General features: G+C 40.8%; 1 protein-coding gene across 1 annotated transcript; it reads left to right on the top strand.

Annotated features, from left to right (window-relative positions):
- Positions 1 to 20,250: 20,250 nt before the first annotated feature.
- On the top strand, positions 20,251 to 21,195 carry LOC134376880 (olfactory receptor 9I1). The gene has a single exon (XM_063095445.1). It carries the CDS (start codon positions 20,251 to 20,253, stop codon positions 21,193 to 21,195), a length of 945 nt encoding a protein of 314 aa, XP_062951515.1.
- The last annotated feature ends 4,631 nt before the right edge of the window (positions 21,196 to 25,826 follow it).

The raw sequence follows: 25,826 nt of genomic DNA, 5'->3' as shown, positions 1-25,826 counted from the left end.
CTGATAATTTGGGGTAATGAAAATACTGAACGTGGACTTCAAAGGAGATTTTTCTTGTCCTCTTTCCATCCTTGACACAAAAGCTGAATTTGAGAAAGATTTCATAGGACTTCAGCTAAATAATAAAACTTTGATCAATGTTTGGCAAAAGTTGATCTGATGATGGAATAAAGGTCAGCATTTGGTGGTTTTTCCCCACTGAATTCTTGATAGTATACATATTTAGGTCATTTTTTCTATACTTAGGGACAAATCTTACCCTAATCTTCTCCCAAAACAATGACTTGCTGTGTTCTTAAGAGGAGTTCACACAAATCATCCTGACAAAAGGGGAAAAAGGGCTATATTTACTTATTTATTCAGTAAAAATCTCCGGAGAACTTGTCATGTACCAGGCTCTTTGGAAAAAAATAGGCAAAGATCCCTTCCCATGTGGAGAGGTCATTCTAGCAAAGCCAGGCATATACAATATATGTTTTTAAATACAAAAATATATAGTTTCTACAATGATAGAAAATGATAAGTGCTATGTGGAAAAAAATGCTACCAAATATGGGGAATTAGGAGTTTCAAAGTAAGGAGAAGGGTATTAAACAGAACCATCAAAAAAGACTCATTGAAAAGGCAACAATTTAGCAGAATTGCTGAGAATCACGTAACTATTCACATTTATTTTCACACATAATTTATCCACAAATAATAGAAAATAAAGACATAAATCATCAACAATGAGCCAACCTGCTCTCATTACAAAATATTCAGAGTTTGAACTAGCCAGTTAGCTCAGTTGGTTACAGCATGGTACTGATAACACCAAAGTCCAGAGTTAGATCCCTGTACTGGCCAGCCACCAAAAAGAAAAAAGAAAAAAGAAAAAAAAACACAGTTTTCCAGGTCCATACGAGACACTTTCAAGGCAACTTTGTTCAGAAGTGGTTAGCCTCCAAGTAACAGAGAGAAGCCCCCAGGGCACTGAGGCCCGATGATTAGCCTAAGATCATCCAGCTTAAAGGTAAGGCTGGAGTCCCGGAAATATAGCAACGTCGCTAAGAAAATGAGCCCTGAAGACACACAGGTCTTGTTCCAAACCTGGACTGAGTCGTTTCTATTTGTGTGACCCAGGACAAGTTACTTGACCTCTAGAGTCTCCGTTTCAACATCCATGCAATAGCAATAATGGTATTCCTGTGCCGTGACAAGTGGAAGATGTAATTCAGGAAACGACACGCTCTGGGCCTAGTACAGAGTAAACATGCAATACAGGACATTGTTACAAAAGTGATTTTTCAACCACTAGGTTTTTCAGTCATTCAGAAATTCAATTTATCCCTACTTTATTGCTGAGTAAAATAAGGCTCAAGTGGGTAAGCCATTTTCCCGAAACCGCAAAGTTAATAAATTCATGGGGCTTCTAGCTCCAAATTCACTGTGCTTTCTGCTAACCTACACCATGGCGCATCACTTTGGCCCAGAAAGTGGGACTCCATAGCCCAGCTTCAGGTAGCCCTAGGTGTGGGGAGGAGGGAGCTATTTTTCTACAGGGGGTTGACAGTTGATGGTGATGAGCTAGACAGTAAGTGACAGGAAGCCTGGAAACAACACCTGGAGGCCTGAATTCAAGTTCGGGTTCTGCCACTAAAGCAAGTATCTCCCATCTCTGGTCTGCGTCCTCACATGAGAAGACCACACTAAAAGACCTCAAAACCTGCATCTTCTTTTATAACATAATGGTTTCTCTTTTCCTCTTAAAAGTTCAATGGGAGAGGAAAAGAATATCTATTAACAATAATGGATGACATTGAGAGTGCTCATTGTGTGTTAAATACTGTCCTAGGTATTTTATATGAACTGCCTCATTTACTTCTCACAATACCCCAACACAGGATGTATTCTTATTATTACTATTTATAAACCTGGAAACAGGAGCTTGCAGAGATTAAGTAACTTGGCTTAGGTAAACCACTAGGCAGGGATTTGAACCACTGGCCCATTGCTCATTAGTATGGCAATAGTGAGAATTACCAGGCACTGAGTACCTTTTTATGCCCAGGACTTTTCTCATGGCTTCACATGCATTACCCTTTTACACTTGAGCAAGGAAGAGGGTAACATAAATTAAATAGAGATTTTGGCAAATGACCCCAATTCTGCATTGGAAACACAGCACATGTTCTCCTTTTTGTAGCATCACCTTTATTCAGCATGTCTTACCTGCTGGGATGGGGGGGTGGAAAAGATGCTCAGGGCTAATGAGGAGTCTGCACCCACCAAGGACCATTACCCCTCGCATGAATTTAAGTTGCAAAATAAAAGTCATGTGAACCAATTTTGCTCCCAGCTCCTTATTATCATCTGCCTACCTGTACTCTCCCTTTGCTCAAATCTCATTCCTCATTTTTAATTTATCTTGCTGCATGTTATGCATTTTTATAAACCACTTTAAATCTCTTTTGGAAAGAGGCATTGATGAATAAATAAATACAAAATAAAATTGCCCATTTGCCGGATGCCAAGATAATCAGAATAATTAGTCCTATCAGCCTCAGACCAATAACAATGCCGCCAGAGGACTTTGCCAAATGGGTTCTGGAAAGACAGTGCACATACGGTAGTTCAACCTAAATCAGACCGATCTATGGATGATGGGGAAAGGCAGATGCTCAAGGGAGAAAGTGGAAAAGATTAGGGAGGTCTCCTGGTCTGCGCCACCATAGCCACTCCTGAAATCTTCATAAATCAAAATCCCGAGATAGTGACCTGGGCCTTCATTCTGAGACAGTGAACAGCATGAAGAGGGTGGGAGAGGGTCTTCTAACTCATAGCACACCTTAATGTGATCCTTCTGAGCATCAAGTATGTCCATTTTGGCAATGAGCAGAGGAAAATTTTAAAGAAAACCAGGGTTGCCCAATGGCTGCTGATCTTCAGAGCTTAAAAGTTTGGTTCAGTTCCATCTTGCTGTGAAATGCATTGTCAACACTTCTAAACTGGTCCAGAATGATTTACAATTCTAGATAGAACAGCCAATCAATTGAATAATGATTAAGATAAGGGAAAACAAACAACATCTCCACAAAATCTCCAGGCGGGGAGAAGAACCATGGATCCATGTGGCCTTAAGGGGAAAACACCTGGTCCCAAATAATTTAGATAAACTAAATGGCTAAGAAAGTATGACTAGAACACTGAAGCATCAGTTTCCTGTTTTTGAAGGTCGCGGAATAGTTGAAATGCTGGTTTTTAAGGATGCACAGGAAAAAAGTGATCTTTAATGCCATTATGCACCTACCATGTTCTGCAGTATTGAACAACATCAGCATTTAATGTTCACAGCAATCTGTTATCTAATTGTTCCTTCAGGCAAAGAAACATTTCCGTTTTAGACAGGCCTTACCTGGTGGACCTCTGTAACTCTAGGTTATCTTTCCCCCACATTAGTTATGTCTGCCCTAAGCTCACAGCCTCATTTTTATATCAGCCAATGGTGAACACACCTAGTATATATAATCCTCACACATTCCAAAGCTAAAGAGAAAGACCTTGAGATGTCTGCTCTTTGAGATTAAAGCCAGCAGGCTTTAATAGGTTCCATCTGCCACCTTAGAGCAGAGAAAGCACTGGACTAAGAACCAAGAGGCTACTATGGATCAAACAAGAAAATGCATAGGAAGTTGATTCTAAAAGTAAGAAATTTGTACCTGCAAGGGATTGCTGTAAGTGCCCAGAGATCAGCTTTATAACAGCACATTCTGTGAGAAATATTTAGCCATGGATCTGAAGAGTATTTAGCTCAGCAAAACTAATCCACTTAGATCCTCCAAGTCAGGTTTAAAGTTATTTAAAAATGATGAGGTATAAAGGTTGTGTGGTGTGCCCAAAGTTATGTAACCAGTGCTCTCAGCTGAAATGATGCAGCAAAGATTTATAAGGGCTCTGCCCATTTACTCTATGCCAGGCAGTATGCCGGACACTGGGGATGTTACAATAAATATATAGAACTAAGGGAACTTGCATGATGGTGATTCTCCCTCTGCCACTATAATCAAATTGGCATCATCTACCACTCAGTGTGTCATTGTGGACTTGGGTTCTCAGAATGTTTAAATGATGAAAAACTGCTGTAGCAGCTCTTTCTACCCACACAGTGTGTGTTCATGTACAGAAATGTTTCAAGCTAGGGATGAAAATAGAGTCTCTATTCAAGAGCTCTCTATTTCTTTTAGAAACCTGTTTGGGAAAAACTTAGTTGGTCTTTTTCTAGTTGAATAAAAACTCATAAAGACATAGGAAAATATTTTCTGGCAATATATTGGCATTGAATATTGCAGAAAGGCAGGACCAGCATGATGTCTGGGAACCAGAATGCTTTGAAGTTCTATCACAATGGGGTCAAGTCCCAGCATCGCTTATATTCCCTGGACTTCAACTCTTTCATCTATAAGACGAGCATGATACTACCTAATGCACAGGAGCGTTGTGAGGATGAAATGAGATGACACAGTGTGTGTTCAACAAAGATGAGTTCCATTGCACACAATGGAAGGTGTGAATTCCCCCTCCCAACAACACCAAATTACTTTCTTAATCCCTCACTTTAGAACATTGTACACCCATTACCTCATCTGATCTTCACACAACACATTTTCAGATGAGGAAAGTGGGACATGTCCAAGGGTCACACAGTTAAGAAGAAAAGCAGTCAGAAATGGGACCCAGACCCGTCTACCACACCAAGATACTGTTCACCAAAGTGCCTTTAGAGATACAGATGCCCTGCCTGAAGATGGAAGGTGGAGGAAAAAGACATGAAAAGTTGAAATCTTTAGGTTCTTCCTCATTTTCTGATTCTACTATAAACTTCTAGAATGGCACATGAAGTTTGCCCAGACACTGACCTCAAATCTCTTACAGTTGTCTTTTTCCAAGGCCTGTTCTCTCTGATCCATCTGCTCCCTGGACTGAGTGTGCAGTAAAATCGTGGAGCTTAAAGGAGTCTCTTCTACAGGTCATGGTTCTGCACTTCTGACCTTCAGACAGATGAAGCAGCATAACCCCATCCTCAGGATGAGGAAAGACAGGCCCTGAGATGAGGAAGGTCTTGCCCATTTATAGTCAGCCAGTGGGAAAGGATGAGGGTGCCGGCCAGGTCTTCTGCAGTCTGATGAGATGTTCTTTCTACTGCCTTGGATGCTCCTCCTTTCAGAGTCTGTGCACAGCTTTTCTGATGCCCAGAGCTACTCAACCTCTCTGCTTCTCAGAGAGTGGCAGGAGCAGATGAACTGCCCTTCTTTCAAGGGGGGACTGGGAGGGGAGAGGAGTTGTGGTGATGGGGATTCTTAGACAGAGCCAGCCTTACAAAGTGTGAACATGGGCATTGGGCCTCTTTAGCTCTGGCTGGGGCTCTTTCAGCCCCTAACCTCCTCCTAAGAGCTTCTGCCAAAGTCAGCATCCAGCTGACAAGTTCCTAAAGGAGATCTCAATTCTCTATGCCTTAGGGGAGGCTCAGCCAAGCCCCCCTAGAAAGCAGCTTCATGGACTCTGAACTGCAGAGATCTGATATTTACCTGCCACCCAGAACAGAAATTCCCTCTCTAGCATCACTGACAGCTGATCTCTGAACCAACAGGGACCCTTTCTAACCAATCTCATGTATGGGGCCTGAACAATTCCAAGGATGGGAAAATTTTTTCCCACAAAGGAGCTTGTTCTGTTTTACAGTCTACCTATAGCTTGCAGCTCTATCTGTAGTGTCAAAGCCATCATGCCAAATCATTCCAAACACCTGACAGAGTTTTACAGGTTTCTTAGAGATTCAACAAGAGTTGCTACTTGCTCTTTTAATTTTCTCAGTGTAGCCCCTTGCATTTAAGTAGCCTCCCTACTTTTCAGTGTGATCTCACCTACCTTGTCTCTTCTGTTTCTGAAAACAATCACCTGAAGCAGGTATAAAGAGATATTATTGATCCCATGTTACAAATGAGGAAACTGAGACCCCAAGTAACTAAGTGTCTTGCATCACTGTGAGAGAGAAATGAAAGTAATGAGTCCCAGCACACTGTGCTCCCCAGCAATTCACACTTGGCTTTGACCTACTTTCTAAGGAAACAAAGAGAAAAACTCATTTTAGTTGAGAGGAAACCAAAGTTCAGGTTGTTGAGTACATTTCCAGTCTGGACTGTGGTTCATTTTCTCTCTGATCTCCTATGACCACACTCACCTTCAGCAGGACCAAGAGGTCCTTTCCCAATCCAGAGGCTGGGTTGAGTGTGGGCAGAATGTGGTGTCTAAATGGAGCTTTTGGGGCCTAGAGAAATAGACATCTTCAGCACCTGCAGCTCACAAGCCCCAGCGTCCACAGGAGCACTCACTAATGGGTGCCAGATCTCTGTCCCTACCCTGAGCTAGATCCTTCACTCCAGGAAGACAATTAGAAGACCGAGGGAGGGAGATTTGCCACTGATTGGGATTCTCTAATCAGGCCCTAAGCTTCTAATTAGGATTCTCCAGTTCCCAGAGGAAAGAAACCTTCAGAAAAGGGCCCCTGCAAAGTTAGCTTTCTCAGTTCCACACCATTAATGTTCATGTAGTCTGGCAGCCCTCACCATAATCCAACCGCATCCTGGAGATGAGGGAGACACGCCTTGGTTCTGCTCCCTGAGGAGCTGTCATCAACCTGAGGTGACCCTTTCTGATCAATCTCATTTGCAGGGCACAAGTAAAGTAAATGACCATGTGAAGTCCCAGCAGCGTGCTTATTCATCTGTTCTCCTAATATGTAATCAGTTATATAAAGTACTCAGAGCAGTGCCTGGCACACCATATTAGTTTTATCTGTGTTTAACTAATAGAGTCCTCACAACAGTCCTGTTAAGTAGATATTTTATTGTTCTATTCTACCAGTGAGGAAACTGAGACTGAGAGAGGTGACATAACCATTCACAGTCACACAGGTAGTAAAAGGAGAGCTGAGGTTGGAACCAGGGGAGGCTGGCTCCAGGCCCCTTACTCTTAACCTCTATGTTATGCTGCCTGATGTCATTTGCTGGTTATAAATACAACTTATTTAGTATAGAAAACTTAGACAATGTCAAAAAAAAAGCATGAAAGAAGAGATCTAAACCACTGTAATCACATCGTTCCAATAAAGCACTGCTAATGGTCAGTGGGAAATGCACTAGAACATAGCACATTCTAGCAGGAAACTGCTTGGGTTTAAATACTCCTCTACCTAATGAATTTAAGTAAAATGTGGAAATCCTCAAAAATCTTGGGTCAAGGAGATATGTCACTTCTCTACACTCAACTCCTGGGGTGGTCATGGAAGCTAAACAAGGTGATACATATAAAACACTCAGAACGGGGCCTGGTACTACTGATATCCTTCCAGAAATTTTTTCTATGGACATTCACACATTTCTTTTAAAAATTGGGATCAAAGTCTATATACTCTTTTTATCTTCTTCCACTGGGATGAGTTAATAAGAAAAACTTAACTTTTATAAAGTTACTCAATGAGAAGGACCAATAACCCACTGCGATACCCTGGAAAGTGGTGAGACCTCTCGCTGGGGTGCTCATGAGTGTTGAACCGTTGAATGCCTACCCTGAGACTCTAAACCCTAAAAATCTAGGTGACTGCAGGGAACAAAAAATTAACTCCCAAACTTGCCACAAAGTTGGTGAGATTGCTGTCTTCTGACGTACCACATGAAGTCATGGTAGCTTGAAGGCAAGAGACTTCCTCCCCCAATTTTCTGAAATGTGGAAATACTCAAAACTCTCAGGTGGTGGAGAGATCCCACAAAAAAATGCTTTATGTATATGTTATATATATAAAACATTGTCACTATTATTAATGCTATATAAAACATCGTAATATATTCAAATATTGTATATATACATAAATACTTCTAATCTTGACAGATAGGGAATTGCTTATTTTAGAAAACTTATTATTAAAGATATGTGTACTTCTTATCCTCATAAGCGATGAGTGAAGAAAATTTATATCCTAAAAAATGTTTATCCCACATCCACTGTTTTGCTACATCTAACAACCACACTCACCCCTGATGGTGCAGCCCACTAGGAAGACCCTTCATTCCTTTATGGGGGATTCCACAAAGACCCACGCAGGCCAGTTGATGATATTTGACATCCCTGAACCCCTGCAAAATTTTGAATTTGAATACCTTATCTCAGAGCAAATGCCCCAGCTTCCTGTGTAGATCAGTAGCACTTCTAAACTCCACCCATGTAGCATTCAATAGCAGAAAGCAAATGTGTGTGTTGAGAGATGCTATAGCATTTGAACCCCAGGCCCCTCACATCCAAAATATCCTATTATACCTAAATAACTTTGGTCACCTTAATATTTTCAATTTTTTATTAAGAAAAAACAGTACCATGACCATAGATCTTTGTAAACATTAATTATTATTTCCTTGAGGTAATTTCCTTAAAGCGGAACTATGGGAAGAAGGGCATTTTCATTTTTAAGGGCCTTTGTGCAATTTGGAAAACTGACTTCAAGATGCTCACCATGCAGTATTTATCACTCTGTGCTTTGCTTATTTCACTCAACATAAGTTTCTCCAGGCTCATCCATGTTGTTGCAAATGGGAGAATTTCATTCTTTTTTATGGCAGAGTAGAATTCCATGGTGTGTATATATATATATATATATACCACAGTTTTCTTATCCAATCATCTATAGATGGAAATTTAGGTTGGTTCCATGTATCGGCTATTGTGAACAGAGCTGCAATGAACATGGGAGTGCAGGTATCCCTTTGACATGATGATCTCCATTCCTCTGGGTATATACCCAGAAGTAGGATTGCTGGATCATATGAAAGATCTATCTGTAGTTGTGTGAGAAACCGCCATACTGTTTTCCATAGTAGTTGTACTAATTTACAGTGTCCCACCAACAGTGTAGGAGTTTTCCCTTCTCTCCACACCCTCGCCTGCATTTGTTATTCACCATCTTTTTGATTATAGCTAGTGTAACTGGTGTGAGGTGGTATCTCAATGTAGTTTTAATTTGCATTTCCCTGATGACTAGTGATGTTGAGCATTTTTTTCATGTACCTGTTGGCCATTTGTATTTCTTCCTTAGAAAAATGTCTATTCATCTCCTTTGCCCATTTTTAGTTGGGTTATTTGATTTTTTTACTGTATAATTGTTTGAGTTCCTTACATATTATGGATATTAATCCCTTGTCAGATGCGTAGTCAGCAAAAATTTTCTCCCACTCTGTAGGTTGTAGAAAGAAAGAATGAAGGAAAGAAAGACCACAGTAGTGTGTTGGACTTGCAGAGGGACAGAACCCTCTTTGGGCTACAAAATGGAGGTGGGGTAAGGGGGAGGGAAAGGAAAGTTGGGTGTAATTGGGTGGGGGACATGGGGTACAAATGCAATTTGTGGTAATGGGTATGCTGCCAGTATGAATCTGGCCCTCACATCATGGGCATGAAGGGTGACAATCAGCTTTGCATCACATGAATATCCATAACCAATAAAAAATAAATCCACCTCAACTAAAAAAGAAAAGATGCTCACCAGCACTCCATGGTATATAAAGATGACTGTTCGCCAGCACCCTGTTAATAATGGATATTATGATCTTCTTTTAAATATTTGGTGATTGTGAAGGCAGAAAGATATCTCATCACTACATAAATTAGTGATTTTTTGTTTCTTATTCTGTTAAACTTTTTTCATACATTTAGTCATTTTAATTTCTTCTTCTGTAAATACAGCATTCATATCATTTGCTCATTTTTCTGTTGAGGTGTCTGACTTTTCTGATTGATTTACAGAAACATTAAAGACCTTTCCTCTCATTTGTTTGACAAATATTTACTGAGTACCTATTGTATGTCAGGAACTGTTGTAGGCACTGGAGCAGTGAGCAAGACAGACAAAATCCCTGCCTTCATGGAGCTTACGTTCTAATAGTCAGAGACAGAGAAAATAGTGTTATAAGGAAATAGAAAAGAGTGATGTGATAGAAATTGCCTGGGGTACTGGCAGAGGTAGGGATTCCAAGAGGTCAGAAAATGTCTCCCTGATATGGTATTTATACTGGCACCTGCATAAGAAGACACAAGAGTGTCTTCTTGTATGAAGAGCATTTCAGACAACAGTCAGAGGGAACAGCAAGTGCAAGGACCCTGAGGCAGGAATAAGCTGGGCTCTCAAGGAACAGACAGGCCAGTAAATAAAGAACAGAGGTAGACAGGGGGCAGATCACATATGACCACATAGGCCACAGTAAGAAATCAGGTTTGATGCCAAGTGCAATGGGAAGCCAATGGAAGATTTTTAATAGGGAGGTTACAAAATTTGATGTAGGTTATAAGCACTTTCACAGAATTCTATGAGGAGATGGTTTATAGGGAGGCAAGAGTAAAAGCAGAGAGCCATTTAGGAGGCTATTATGGAGAAAAGGGATCCGGACATGAGGGGCAGTGGGAGAGGCAGTGCCAATGCTCTCCCTACCTACACACACACACACACACACACACACACACACACACACACACACACACACACACACACACTAGAATGCACTGTCTGGCCCCTTGTGGTTGGTTGGATGGGGCACTGTGACAGCGAGCACCATTGAGATGGTGGATCCATCTGGGTCTCTGAAGTACTCAGGTAAGCAGACCTGTGAGGGACACGTACCAGGAGTAAGAAATAAAACTATTAGGGCTACAAATTGAAGTTGAAGAGAGTGGGGGAGCAGGAGGGAGGTTGGGGATAATTGGAAGGGGACAAAGGGTACAAAAGCAATTTCTGGTAATGGGTATGTCCCCAATATGAATCTGGCCCCCACACCATGGGCAGGAGAGGAGACAATCAGCTTTGTATGTCATGAATATTTGAAATAAATAAATAAAGATTTTTTTTAAAAAAAGAAATAAAACTATTGTTTAAGTCACTGAGTTTTTATGTTATTTCTCTCTGCAGCATAACCTAGTAGGATAGCCTGATTAATAGACTAGAGTGGTGGGAAATGAAAAGAATCAAATGAATTTGAGATGCTGGGAGGTAAATCTAACAGGACATGACTTCCTTGTATGTAAGAAATAACTTTTTAGTATTTTATTTGTCTTTATGTTTTTACATGGTGTTTTGACATATGGAATGTTTAATATTTCATGTAGACAAATGTGTATGCCTTATAAAAGTCTTCTTTCTGTGTTTTAGGTTTTAAAAAGTACATTTCTCATCCTGAGGAATGACAAAGTGACAATGATTCACCTATTTTTTTATAACATTTGGTATATCTAAAATTTGTCTTGATGTAAGCTGTGAGATACAGTTCAAATTTCTCTTCCCAAATAGTTAGCCAATCATTTTACAATCAGTGATTCAATGAATGTTTCTTTCTCCGCTGATGTAAAATACCACCTTTGTTATAAAGTAGCTTCTCATGTGTACTGAGGTATGTTTCCACCCTTTGCAATTTGTTCTATTGATATATCTACCAATTCTTATGCCTGAAAAAACAGTTTCAAGTATTAAAACTTTATAATAAGCTTTTAAATCAGGCAAGTTAATTGCTCCCTTCCTGTTATTCCCATTTTTCCAGGTTTTCTTGGCTGTTTTTACTCCCATTTACCCTTTAGATTGTACTATAAATATTGAAATATTTTCTTTCTGATGATATGTTATTTGTCTATCAAATCCCTGCACAAAGGTTATGAAATCTACACCCATTTTATAACATCTAGTGATATTCATTTGGACATTTTGGTATTTATTCTTCTAAATATTCCAATACCTTTTTAACCTATAAAACAATAAATACCTACCTCAGAGTTGGTATTGGGACATTTTTCAGTTGAAATGGTTAGAAAACCCAATAAAATTGACTTACAAAATAAAAAACTGAACTTTATCAACTCATGTACTAAAAACACCTGATCTGCATGGCACCAGGCACGATTTGCTCCAGCAATTCAAATGATGTCATCAGGCCACAGTCTTTCTTGCTCCTCTCTTAACTTACCTCTAGGCTGCTTCCACTTACAGAGTGGCATCAGAAGTCCCAGATATAGACACAGTCATCCCTCGGTGTCCATGGGGATTGGTTCCAGGACCCCCTGCAAATACTAAAGTCTGCAGATGCTCAAGCCCCTGGTATAAAATGTGGTACAATTTGCATATAAACTATGCACATACTCCCTTAAGCTTTAAATAATCTCTACGTTATTTATAATACCCGATAAAATGTCAGTGCTAGTTGTTATACTATATCATTTAGGGAATAATAACAAAAAAAAAATGTCTGTCTATATTCAGTACAGACAAAATTTTTTTTCAAATATTTTCGATCCGTAGTTGGTTGAATCCACAGATGCAGAACCTACAGATACAGAGGGCCAAATATACTCAAAAGTCTAACAGGAAGAAAAAGAATCTTTAAGTGTCCCCAGTTACCAGATCAGTACACCCTCCTGCAGCTGCTGCAAGTACTGGCTGCTAACAGCTGACAGCTACATCCTTCTCTGGAGAATTGCCCTCAGCTAAGGGATCCACTTTTCCTAGAAATGCCTAGGAAGTCATACACCCACCTCTTGGGGGCAACCTACAGTGGATGAAAAATTGATATGGGCTGTAAAAAAGTCAAATCCCTTGCCTGAGGCAGAACTACGCCCATGATATGCTTCACACTCCAGAGTTTCCCTAAGGATCAGGCCAAAGCTAGACTCCAGCTGAAACTACGACTTTGCTTAGCTATTTCCTCCTTCATTCGCTCCCTTACAGGTTTCTTCTGTGAGCATTCCCGAAATGAAACTCTTGCCTAAAAATTTCTGTCTCAGGTCTTTTTTCTAACTTCTAACCTAAGACACATCTCTTCCCAAAAGTCCAAACAGAAGTTCTGGCATGATGCTTAATATTTTCTTGCTTTGGTTTGTTTGTTTGTTTGTTTTTTCATGATGCTTAATATTAATGACAACAACAATAATAATTGTGTAATACATCTAAGTGCTCCAAATCTCCCATGTATCTAAAAGGGTGGAGGGGGAATAAATACAATACAGTAGCCCCCTTTTACAAGTTCCTCAGGTGATGTCAAATGGGATATTCTCATTACTGGCATATTCTCCCTCCTTCTCTTCCAGTCAATTGCTGCTCTACCTTCTACACTACTCCAGGAAACATTTGAATATAGTATACATACTCTTACCACATAGTTATTGCAATAGATATTTAATTACTGGAAATTATAATGAATATTGTAAAATAAAATGCATTAGAAGATAAAACTCCCGGTGCTAACTGCCAGGAGTCTTGATCTGTGGCTGCTTCCCTTCTTTGTAATATATTCTTGCATCATCTGGCATCTGCAGTTGCAAAAACCACCCTGGCTAGGCTGAATGCTTGCTAATTATCAAGAGTTTTATCCCAGCCGTGTTACTTAGACGCAAAAGGGGCACATAGTCTCTTTGAGATCCCTGCTGCTGTACGAGCTTTGATCTTACAATAATAAGCAGATGAAAGCTTAGAGGACAGAGAGTGATTTTACTGAAGTAGGACACAAGTGATTAGCAGGAAGCAAAATGGGTTCTCCAGGAACCTACATTCTAGCTCAGGAGATGAAACTCATCACTAAGGAATAACTATGAACAATGTAAGACAAGTAGAATTAAGTGCTAAATTATGTGATTCTAACAAAGAGATTGTGGGAAGAAATGAGAGCTTGGATAATGGAGAAAGCTGACCACAAAACCCTGGAAATGGACCCTTAAGGAAGGTGAGGTAACAAACTACTCAGGCTGTAGATGCAAATAAAGCATGTTTAGACCACCTCAGATTCATTTCCTCCTGAATCTTCCTTATAAAATTCTGAGCAGACAATGCAGCCAAGTTTCAGCCCCTGAGATGGGACTTGACACTAACACTAAGGATGGGTGCAGTGTAAAGAGAACTTCACCAGGAGTCCTCAGATCTAAGCTCCTGTCCTGACACTACCACAGACAAACTGCAGAACAGCGGGGTATCAGGACCGGTGGCAAAGAACAACTAAGTTCATTCCCTGCAGAAGATGCACTTGAGCTTCGAAACTAACAAGGCTTAGAAGTCGCCATGAAATCCCACAAGATTTGTTTTATCCTCTCAGATGTGTGGAGAAGCTGGTTTAATGAGCCTCTGCTGAAGCAACAGGGCCACCTTTTCCCGGGAGCCCTAGGGGCTGTCCCAGGTGCTCATTCATGATTCAGGGAAAACCTTTGAGCTCACTGCATTCCTCCCACAAAACCATCCCCCAAAGCATTTAAATATCTGCCGGTTTGCTTAGTAAATGGAAACCTATTAGCTATATTCATCTATTTGAACAATATCAGCTTCTTTCTACAAAATGCTTAAACAACCTTAGATTAGTTTGAATCCAAACCCAAGATGAATCCAACTGGCTTATTCCACCAGGTAATTTTTTTTTTTTAATTTTTATTTTGTCGATATACAATGTGATTGATTATTGTGGCCCATCACCGAAAATTAAGCCATAATCATCACCCTGGTAATCTTGGGAAGACATAGGTCTTCTGTGTCCTGAAATAAGGTCCACACAAACTAGGGAAAGTGAAACTTGGCAGAGAATCTAGTCTTTGTCACCAGAAATTGTCATCTGATTGAGAGCATGACCAAACTGGGATTTTGGCTCTTATATAATATACACAAGTAAGACTATATCAAAAAAAATTTGGGAAGGAACTTACAGCTTTAACCTGTTTGGACTTATGTGTGACTAGGTAAATTTTAGAAAATATAAGTAGTTTCATGGGGGAGGCAAGGTACTGGACTGTAGAACTTAGACAAGAGAGTTCCCTGTAAATTACTGTACTTCTGTAATTACCTGGATTGGATTTAATCATATGTACTAGAGCCCTGGATTTGGAATAAGATAGACCTGGGTTAGACGTGAAACTTTTTCACTGACTAGACAAGTTACTTCACTATTCAATCTTAGTCTCCTTCATGGCAAAATAATACCTATCTCATAGAGTTGTTGTAAGTATAATAAGAGATAATGTGTGTAGAATGTATAACATCATGATTGACACAGAGCAGCTGTTCAATAAATGGCTACCAGTCTTAGGAAAAGCAGCACAGCATATTGGCTCAACACCCCAACTCTGGGGTCAGGGGAGCAGGGTTAGAATCTGAAAAACTTCTCTCTCTAGCTGTGAAACCTCAGACAAAATACTTAATGCTCCTAAGTCTCAGTTTTCACAACTGTAGAATAAAAACAAATATTCCTGTCTCATAACGTTATTGTCTGGTTGAAAGGAATTAAAACCTTTAAACTTCTTAACATCTACCTGACTCAGAGCAAGAGCTCGGTAAAGTTAACGATAATATTTTGAGACACTGATGTCAGTATGGTGAGAAGAGTTAACTTTGTTGAGCTCTTTCACTCTCCCCAACAGACTCAATCTTTGGAAGCAAAAGAAAGAAGTGTTTGGGAGACGGTTCCAAGTTAAAGTAAGTACAAGGTTTAAGGACCATCTCTTCTCTGAAGGGGAATTCCTCCTGGATAAGATGTCTCTCTTTCTCTGTGTCCTCCAGGGGTCTCATATTCTTCTATGTTACATATTATAATCAGAACATGTTACAGGTAATAATGCCAACCCATAAGTGTCCCTAGGCTGTCTTAAAATGTTCACTGGCCATAAACCTTTGCTTTCCCTTTTGTAAGCTGTTCTGAATTCAATCCAAGCTGTTCTGGGCTCAGCCCAAGCTGGTGGTACCCCAATCCCTTTTTTAAGTAAGATCACACAAAACTGGGTGTCACCAGCCTGGTCCTGACATTTTTCCTTCTAGAAAATATACTGAAATTTTCCTTTCTGCAAAATAAACCAAAAAAATGGGGTAACATTAGGAAAAAGTTTGTTCTAAGTTTTCAGAAGTTATTATGTTCCCATTTTATTATTGAGAAAATTGAAGTTCTAATTACTTAAGCAATTTTCCCAAGGACATAGCATAAGAGGAATATGGTTCCACTAAGTCTGTCTCAACCCATAAAGAAGGAAGAAGAAAAGCATAGACCATAAAAAAAATAAAAAAAAATAAAAAAAAAACTCCAAAACCAATCTTAATCCTCTTCTCCCTTGAAAGTTGAGTATTTGCCTAATGGTCTCAGGGAGGTTGTGGGAGGCTATTTGATGTTAAAAGTTTGGGGTTTGGATCTGCAGGAAGGGTAATCCACTTCCCCTAAGAGGGCAGCATGATGTGGTGGAAAGAATACAGAATTTGGAGTTAGAAAGTCCTAGATTCAAACACTGAGTCTGTTCCTTTCTGTATGTGGCAAGTTGGGCAACTTCCTTAACCTCTCTGAGCTTCACTCTGTTCATTCATAAAATAGTCATGGCTATAGCCAGCTTGCAGAGCTATAGGAACAATTAGAGCTTAAGTATAAGATGGATCTGGCATGCATGTGGCACAAATTCAGTGTGGCTGCATCTGTGCCACAACTATCTGACACCTAATCTCTGGTCAGATGCCTTGAACAATTTGTCCTTAATCAGAGAGAACCACCAGGAACCAGCCATGAGATAGACAGAAAATGGGCTATTACAATTTCAGAATTAGAATGCTAAGAAAGGAATGGAAATTAGCCAAGTTCTGTCATGATTTGAAAGTAGGAAGGATCTCATTAACAGCAAGGAGATTTCTTTGATACTGTAAATCATAAAGATGCAGTAAAATGGAGGGAGACAACAGAAGAAACTTATAGCAAAGAGCACAGAATTTGCCATCAAACAACTCTTCCACTTTTATTTCCACTGGGTAATCTTCAACAAATTAATCTTCCAGAGGTTTAAATTCATCATTGGTAAAAATAAGATAATAATAACTGCTTGAAGGGCTGATTTCAGGATTAAATAAGATAATATATGCAAAATACTCAAAATCTTTAGTGGAATGGATAAGTAAAATATGTTATAAGCACACCAAGAAGACCATGACAAAATCAGAAATAACAAACTACATATACCTACATAACGTAGGCAAATCACATAAATATAGTACATGAGGAAAAAGAAATAAAATGGGATTTATATCACAATATCATGTATGTGAATTTTAGAACACACCAAAACCACTATATTTTTTAAAGATACACATATCTCTAAATGAATATGAAAAGAACAAACATGGAAGGATATATATTTTGAATACGCTGAAGTTGGACACCTATGAGAAACAGGGGAAGTAGTGGGGCTGGAGGGAGAAGCAGAAAAAATGATAACATAAAATGAGGAAGAGCATTGCCCTGATGAATGATGGTGTTTTATCAGGAACTGAGGAATATGATTCATTCAGTTTTGAACCTAAGATCCAACAATACCATGTTTAAATAACTATACATCACTTAAAATAGTGCCTGCATGTTTAATGTACTCAGTAATTAGCAGCTAAGGGGTATGCATGTTTCTAACGGTAAAGATATTAGGAAAATGCTTTCAAGAGCCTCATTGAACCTATATACCTAGACATACAAATTATGGATTGTGAGAGACAAAAGACCTAGCTCCACCTTTCTCAGAACAGAAGGTGAAGCCCAAGTAGGGGAAGTAAACTTGTGAAAGTTGCTCTGTTAGTTAGTACCTGTCACAGAGATGGGAGCCGCAGACCTTGAACCATACCAGGAGGGCCTTCCAAAGAAGCTAACTCATCCTCAGACCCTGCTGCTGGAAGAGGGTGAGGGAACAGCCCCAGGAGGCCATGGTTTTTGTGATATGTCAATGTCTCTCTTCCACTAGCAACTCCTGATGAGAAGCTGGAGGAAGCTCAGGTTCAAGAGCAGCTTCCACAAGCCCTTCCATGAAAGTGTGTGCCATTTGTCTTTCTACCCACGTAGACGTTCAGGCTCACTTGTGCTTCATCACAAGTTTAGAGCCTCTTGCTGGTAGGGTAGAATTAGACCTTAGGTGGGACGGAAGGACAACAGGGGTCCCATGGAAGCCAGAAAACTTGCCTATTATTTTCCAGGTCTGCAAACAACTAACTCTTTGATTTGGGGGCAAGTCATTAATCTCTCTGTGTGTCTGTATTCTCACCACCAAAATCAGAACAGTATCAATCAGGTCTACTTCGTAAGGGTGTGCAGGCAATCACCAACATTCGTAAATATAAAAACGTATAAAAGAAAGTATGAGGAGGTATTATGATGAGTAGTTTTTATTACTCCAGATTTCATCAAAAATGCCAATCCTCATCCTGCTACAGCAAAGAAACTCCTAATTTGCTACACGGAAAAGGGTTTAATAATCGAATTTTGATATTCATGGATTTAGTTATAGATTCAAGGACTCTGAGCTAGCAAATTCCAACCTGAGGGGATTGTAGATGTGGTATTGAGGCCAGGAACATGGTTTAAGGGAAGCAGTGTAGGATAATGGAGTCAGGAGACTAAGGTGTGGACCACAAGAAAGGTCAACAGATAGTTTTACAGGTCTGGTCTCAGTTTCTCATCCACAAATATAACTAATATTACCTGTTCAGTAGAATTCTTGCCAGGCATGCATAAAATATGGTGTGTGGAAGGTTCTAGAAAAGTAAAGATGCCTTTGGAGAAAGCAGATGTGAATCTGGGCTTCCATGTGAAAGCTTGGACCTTACGCACTTTATCAAAGATCCTGCATAACCAGGAAAACGTTCAGCAGCAAGTACACAGTATAATGACATGACTCAAATCTGTGCAATATGGCAACAAGATATTTCAGGAAATGCAAAAATTGCCATGACTAAATGTAAAGCAACCTAAACATAAATTATTTTGAGCAATTGGTAAAGTATAAGAAAAGAGCATCCATTTGACTTGATGTTTGAAAGTTTCTCCTAGAAGCAACAGAAGTTTAGTGACATTTCCTCTTTGACACATTCAATCACACTAGTCTTTTAATGTACGGCATGTATGTAATTATAATAGAGAAATACCTCTGGACATTTTCAGAATCACACATAGACCAAGTATAAAAGACAACTAAAATAGCAAGTATTGTTACATGAATGGGATAAAGATTTGGAGTTTTTTTAAAAATGGGGTGGAAGGAAGGAGAGAAGAAAGAATAGGAATAATTTCTTCATCTCATTTAATCAAAGTCCAGAATTAGTCAATTATTGAAACAAAGATGCAAATATATACATACATATATATTATTTAAAGAGATACAGATAGCAATATAACAAGGTTTATGTGAGTGAAATGCATTATCTTTCAGAACAGTCTGTCAATAGATACTATCTAAAATCGATGATAACAATAACAATAGTAATAGCTAACATTACCTAGCTCTTTCTGTGTGCTGGTCACTGCTTTATACCCCTTATGGGTATCCCTATGACATAGGCATGCTTTTCCCATGTTATGGACAAGGCATTGAGACAAAAAAAGGGGTTAGGTAACTTGCCCAAAGCCACATAACTAAAAGGCAGCAAGACCATGCATTTGAACATATTACTTATAATCATGGTGTTTTGATTGACCAAAAAAATTTTAAAACAATATGTTGAAGAGCATGGCCTCCAAGCTGGGGTGGTAAAGATTAAAATGGAGAGAAAGACTTTAATTATCAGTTCATACTCTCTGATTTGACAATTTTTTTGATGGCCTGCCTGAATAATTATGTAATACAAGGAAATATATCAGTGTGTACTATAAGCAAATAATCAACATGAGGAGCAGATTCATTATCTTCCAACTTCTACAAGGCTTTCATGAGAAGAAGGGATTAGAATTGTTGTGAGTGTCTGGAATGGGTTAAACTAAGACTAGTGTGTGGAAGATGCAGATAGAGAATCCAGGTTCAGACAGAGGACTGATGGATGCTTCGAACAGAGAACTGATGGAACTGTGCACAAATGGAGGCTCAGATCACAACTGGATGACCACGAGGTGGGTATGCAGTAGAGGAGACTCCAGCCCCAGATGGGGTTGGAACGGATGCTGTCTAGGTCTCTTCCAAACCTGAGAATCATGTGTCTCTTATCTTCACAGAAATTTCCAAATGTAAACTAGAATTAACTTGAATCAGCTGAAGGCTCAGCTCTGTAAAATGCAGAAGATGCCTAAAGAGAATCAGCCAGGTACAGGATTTCTGAAAAACCAGCTCTATGAATAAGCCCTGAATTACAAACCTAACTTCTACTAGAAAGAGAACAATTCTATTCTTCAGTTCTGGGATTTTTTTATTTCATTCTCATCCTCAGACCACCTTGAACCCATGGCCAAAGATAATCTCACAGCAGTTACTGAATTCATTCTCATGGGCTTTACTGATCACCCCAAATTGGAGATTCCTCTCTTTCTGGTGTTTCTGAGTTTCTATCTAGTCACCCTTCTGGGGAATGTGGGGATGATTATTCTAATCCAAGTAGACATCCAACTCCACACCCCAATGTATTTCTTCCTGAGCCACCTCTCCCTCCTGGATGCCTGTTATGCCTCGGTCATCACCCCTCAGATCCTGGCCACACTAGCCACAGGCAAGACAGTCATCTCCTATGGCCGCTGTGCTGCCCAGTTCTTTTTCTTCACCATCTGTGCAGGCACAGAGTGTTACCTGCTGGCAGTGATGGCCTATGACCGCTATGTTGCCATTAGCAACCCACTGTGCTATACTGTGGCCATGAATCCCAGAGTCTGCTGGAGCTTGGTGGCAGGTGCCTACATCTGTGGGATATCAGGGGCCATTCTGCGTACCACGTGCACCTTCACCCTCTCATTCTGTGATGATAATGAGATCAACTTCTTCTTCTGTGACCTTCCACCCCTGCTGAAGCTCGCCTGCAGTGACACAACAAACACTGAGATTGTCATTGTCTTCTTTGGCAGCTTTGTGATTTTGGCCAATGCCTTGGTCATCCTGATTTCCTACCTGCTCATCATCAAGGCCATTTTGAAGGTGAAGTCTTCCGGTGGTAGGGCCAAGACTTTCTCCACATGTGCCTCCCACCTCACTGCTGTGGCCCTTTTCTTTGGGACCCTCATCTTCATGTATCTACAGAGTGGCTCAGACAAATCCCTGGAGAAAGACAAGGTCGTGTCTGTCTTCTACACAGTGGTCATCCCCATGCTGAACCCTCTGATCTACAGCCTAAGAAACACGAATGTGAAAGCTGCCTTCAAAAAGGTCACTGGTCGATTCCAGGTGACTCAGAGCATATAGATCTGATTGAAAGGACTTCTCATCTTAGTCCATTTTCTTCCCATACCAATATACCCTAATAGGCACCAGCACTATATGCAACCTATAGCCATGAACAGAGAGAGGGTAGACAGGTGCCACCAGGCACATGAGAAAAACTGCAAATGCAGTGAAATTTGTTTCCAGCAATTCCATGGTACTTTCTTCTTATACTCTTTTCCCACTTCCAGTCCATCCCTTAGCACCTAGTGGTCTGGTGCTACTCTCTGATGTCATAACTTACAGAATCTCAGAGGACAAAGGAGTCCTGAGTTTATTTCATCGTACCCTAAAACTCTTTGCAGCCATGCTTGGTCATCCTTCCCCTCTTGTTTTTGCTCGCATTAATACTACTGTTTCTCTACATCAAAGATTATGTCTAGGGATCCCTGTGAATTGTGCTAGTTGACTTTTTTCTTTCTTTTAATATGTGAGTGACAAAAAAATGAAAATGTGGAAAACACATAAGTAAGTGACAGATCACCTCAACATGCAGGGAGTATTGTATAAAACAAAACTGAGTCTCTAATTGGCCAAGGAAAGAGGTATTTGAGAAACAGGCCTTCCTCCTCACCATTCTAGACTATCTTTCTCCTTAGAGTGTCTTCCTTCTTATTCAGAACAATGGAATTTGCAAATCACCTTAATATTTGGTAACTCACTGGTGTTGTGGTTTCTGCTTTCATGTCACTCTGATACCCTCAAGATGATCTAAGCTGCCTTATCTTTGGAAATATCTCCTCAAAGACCAACTCTCTCCTTCTCACCCTATTACCTGCCTCATGAACTGTTCTTTCCTACCAAGCATCCTTTTTTCAGAAACAGCAAAGTCAGAGAGCAACAAAGCAGACAGATATAGAGACAGTTAAACCACATATTATCTTCTCTAGCAAAGGCATGGCGAGAAGGGAAAGTAACTCCCACACAGGACAGAAAAGTCCTTGACAGCAGAGTCTGTGTTTTCTTCATTGCTAAGTCCAAAGTCTAAACCAGATGAGCACTTGATAATTTCTTTTGGAAGTATCTTTATGGTACATACAGGGTGCCATTTGAGCCTCATGGTAACTTTATAAAGCAAAAATGGAGATCATGATTAAATATGAAGTTTCCATTTTACAGCTGAGAAAACACTTCTCATGATTCAAAGAATACTTGGTATACAGCAGTATACAAGGCATGGAGTCATGCTTCAATCTGAATCCTGATTCTACCACTAATTTATTGGTGAGACTTCAGGTAAATGATTTGATTTCTCAGGTCTAAAACCAGTATAAAAATACCCAATTCAAAAGGATATTGTAAAAATTAAATAAGATAATAAATAAAAAATGTCCCAGCACAAATCAGGTTCTCAATATAGTTTGTTCTCTTTCCTTCCCTTCCCCTCACTTACTGATGTCAACCCCAGGCCCTTGCCACAATTCCATGTCAACTGACAAAAATGAAATAGATCATGGGCCAATGATAGTAAAAGTCAGTGCAGGCTATGAACTGAGGAAGATGAATAACTAAGTCTTTTGCAACAATAAATAATATTAACTTCCACGTTTAACTGGGGATGTAGGTGAACTTATCTTCATCCCATGTAGTCAAGGGTGATGAAAGGATGTATTTTTTGTTGAATATATTATTTTGTGCCCAGTAAACCCTTCTACCCAATCCTGATTGTATGAGAAGCTGATCCTCCTTGCCCATCCATAAGGAAACACCCCTTTTATTGAAGCTAATGATAATAACAACACATCATACCAAAACCTATGGGATACTGCAAAAGCAGTACTAAGATGAAAGTTTATTGCAATAAATGCTCATGTCAAGAGAACAGAAAGATTTCAAATAAACAACCTAAGTTTATACCTCAAGGAACTAGAAAAACAAGAACAATCCAATCCAAAAGTTAGTAGTCAGAAAGAAATAATTAAAATCAGAGCAGAACTAAATGAAACAGATACCAAAAATATGATACAAAAGATCAATGAAACAAAAAGTTGTTTTTTTGAGAAGATAAACAACATAGACAAACCACTAGCTAGACTAACTTAAAAAAAAAGAAGACAGAAGACCCAAATAACAAAAATCAGAAATGAAAAAGGGGATATCACAACTAATACCACAGAAATACAAAGAATCATTAGAGATTACTATGAACAACTATATGCCAATAAATTTGAAAATCTGGAGGAAATGGATAAATCTCTTGACACATACAAACTACCAAGATTGAACCAGAAAGCACAGAAAAACTGAAAAGACCAATAATAAGGAATGAGATTGAAGCAGTAATCAGAAATCTTACAAAAAAGAAAAGCCCAGGACCAGATGGCTTCACTGCTGAATTCTACCAAACCTTTAAAGAGGAATTAAGGGTTCAAGATGGCGGCGGCTGCGGCGGCTGGCGCGGAGTAGCTGAGGTGGAAAAGGAGGCCACTGGGCCTCACGCAGCCGGGAAACTTGTGGACATTTCTCTCGCCATCTCTTAAGGGAGGACCGCTGCTGCTGGCCGGTCGTGGGGGGTGACCGCCACTTTGCCCCCGGCAGGAGAGGCTGCCTCATTTACAGGCAACAGCTTTGAAGTGTGGAGCAGGAAAAGAACTGTTTCTTAGCTGCAAAAGCGAGTCTCGAAACAGGGAACACGGCGCCAGGGCTGCTGTGGATGCAGCCAGGATCCCGGAGACCGGGGCCGCGCTGAAGGCGGCCAGCTGCCCTATTCAGGATTCGAGGTTTCAGGCCGGCATTGAAGAAGATTCCTGGGAGCGCCCGAGCCGCGCCGCGACTAAACAGCCCGAGGCGGCAGCGGCTGAGATCGGGGAAGGCGGCAAACCAGAGACAGAGTGAGCGCCCGACCTGGCACAGCACTGTGAGTGATCCCTGGCACAGCTCTGTTCGGGGGGTGGATGCCCACGCGGCTCCCGCCTGCACCACCAGGCCACTCACTGCATGGTGCTGCCTCCATTTTCCCAGGTGCCGGCAGCCCCGCCCCCTCGGCCATCACTGAGCCCTCAAACTTGCTTGGCCTGGCGCGCGGGGCTTTCTGGAGCCTGCGGACCGGCCTCCCCTCCCACTCCCTCCGCGGTTCTCTGGCGGGGCAGGTGGCGGGGGGCGTCCCAGACCAGTGTCGGGAGGGCAAGAAAGTACGGGCGGGCCGACTGTCACTCCACCACACCCTGGACTCCGGCCCCAGGTAAACTCCCTGTTACTGGGAGGCAGATACCATCTCTGCGGCCTCCAGTTTGGAAAAAAGCCTAACGAATTTCTGGTTGGGAATAGTGTGGTAGGAGAGTTCCCAGGTCCACTTGAACCTGCTGGAGAGCAGGCTGCAGGTGGGAGCTAGACTTGGTTTATACCGGGGGTGATAAAAAGGTGAACAAGACTCGAGAAAGATCTACATAGTGCTACAAAGGCACCCAGAGAGACCGGTCGTCTGTGCCTAGCAGAAACCTGGTAGACTTCCTGGGCGAGGCGGTGCCGAGCAAGGTCTTGAAGGCCCAGCTGAAAGACGAGGGTTGCAGAAGACACGCCCCAGCCCAGCACAGTGCACACAGAGTGGGGAGACGTGCGGCCAGGGAGGCGGAGACTCAACAGAAACGACACACCTGGTGGGGTCGCCACTGCACGATCTAACAGCCTGGGCCAGAACACACGGAACAGGGAGAAGTCCTGCACAGGAAGTGAAAGCTCAACAGCAATCACACACCCTGTGGTACGTGATCCACCAGCCCAGCAGAGCCCAAGCTGACCAGAAAGGCGGCTCCCCGGAGAAGCCCAAGACCCGAGGCAACCACACACACAAGGCACTAGAGGCCAACTGAGCAGTCACAGAGGCAGCCATACGAAATTGGCAACCACAGCAACATCCTAGTTAGTCATTAGTCTCAAACCGGTGGACTGTGAAACTCCCTGCAACAATGAATGAACACCAAAAAAAAGATACCAGAAATACAAAAAATCAAGAAAGTACACCACCAAAAGTTAATAAATCTCAAACGCTAGATCCTATAGAACAAGAAGCCCTTGAAATGACTGACAAGGAATTTCGAGTGATAATTCTAAGGAAACTGAATGAGATACAAGAAAACTCAGCTAGACATCATGATGAAATGAGGAAAAGTATACAGGATCTGAAAGAGGAAATGTACAAGGAAATCAATGTCCTGAAAAAAAATGTAGCAGTACTTGCTGAACTATAGAAGTTATTCAGCGAAATAAAAAACACAACGGAGAGTTTAACCAGCAGGCTTGTGGAAGTTGAAGAGAGAACCTCTGAACTTGAAGATGGGCTGTTTGAAATAACACAAGCAGACAAAAAGAAAGAAAAAAGAATCAAGGACATGGAAGAAAATCTGAGAGAGATATCAGACAACCTTAAGCGATCAAATATCCGAGTCATGGGTATTCCAGAAGGGGAGGAAAATGGAGATTCCATTGAAAACATATTCAACAAAATAGTGGCAGAAAACTTCCCAGGTATAGGAAAAATCACAGATCTTCAGATCCAGGAAGCTCAACGATCTCCAAATGTATTCAACCCAAAAAGACCTTCTCCAAGACATGTCATAGTCAAATTGGCAAAACTCAGAGACAAAGAGAGAATCTTAAAAGCTGCAAGAGAGAAG

The sequence above is a fragment of the Cynocephalus volans genome, chromosome 4 (genome assembly GCF_027409185.1).
Source record: "Cynocephalus volans isolate mCynVol1 chromosome 4, mCynVol1.pri, whole genome shotgun sequence".
Classification (NCBI taxonomy): Eukaryota; Metazoa; Chordata; class Mammalia; order Dermoptera; family Cynocephalidae; genus Cynocephalus; species Cynocephalus volans.
Note: the sequence above shows the minus strand (reverse complement) of the source record. Positions and strands in the feature narration are given on the sequence as shown.

What these genes read in the sequence shown, in the direction of transcription:
- LOC134376880 (XM_063095445.1), top strand. Translation starts at nt 20,251, where the DNA reads ATGGCCAAAGATAATCTCACAGCAGTTACTGAATTCATTCTCATGGGC.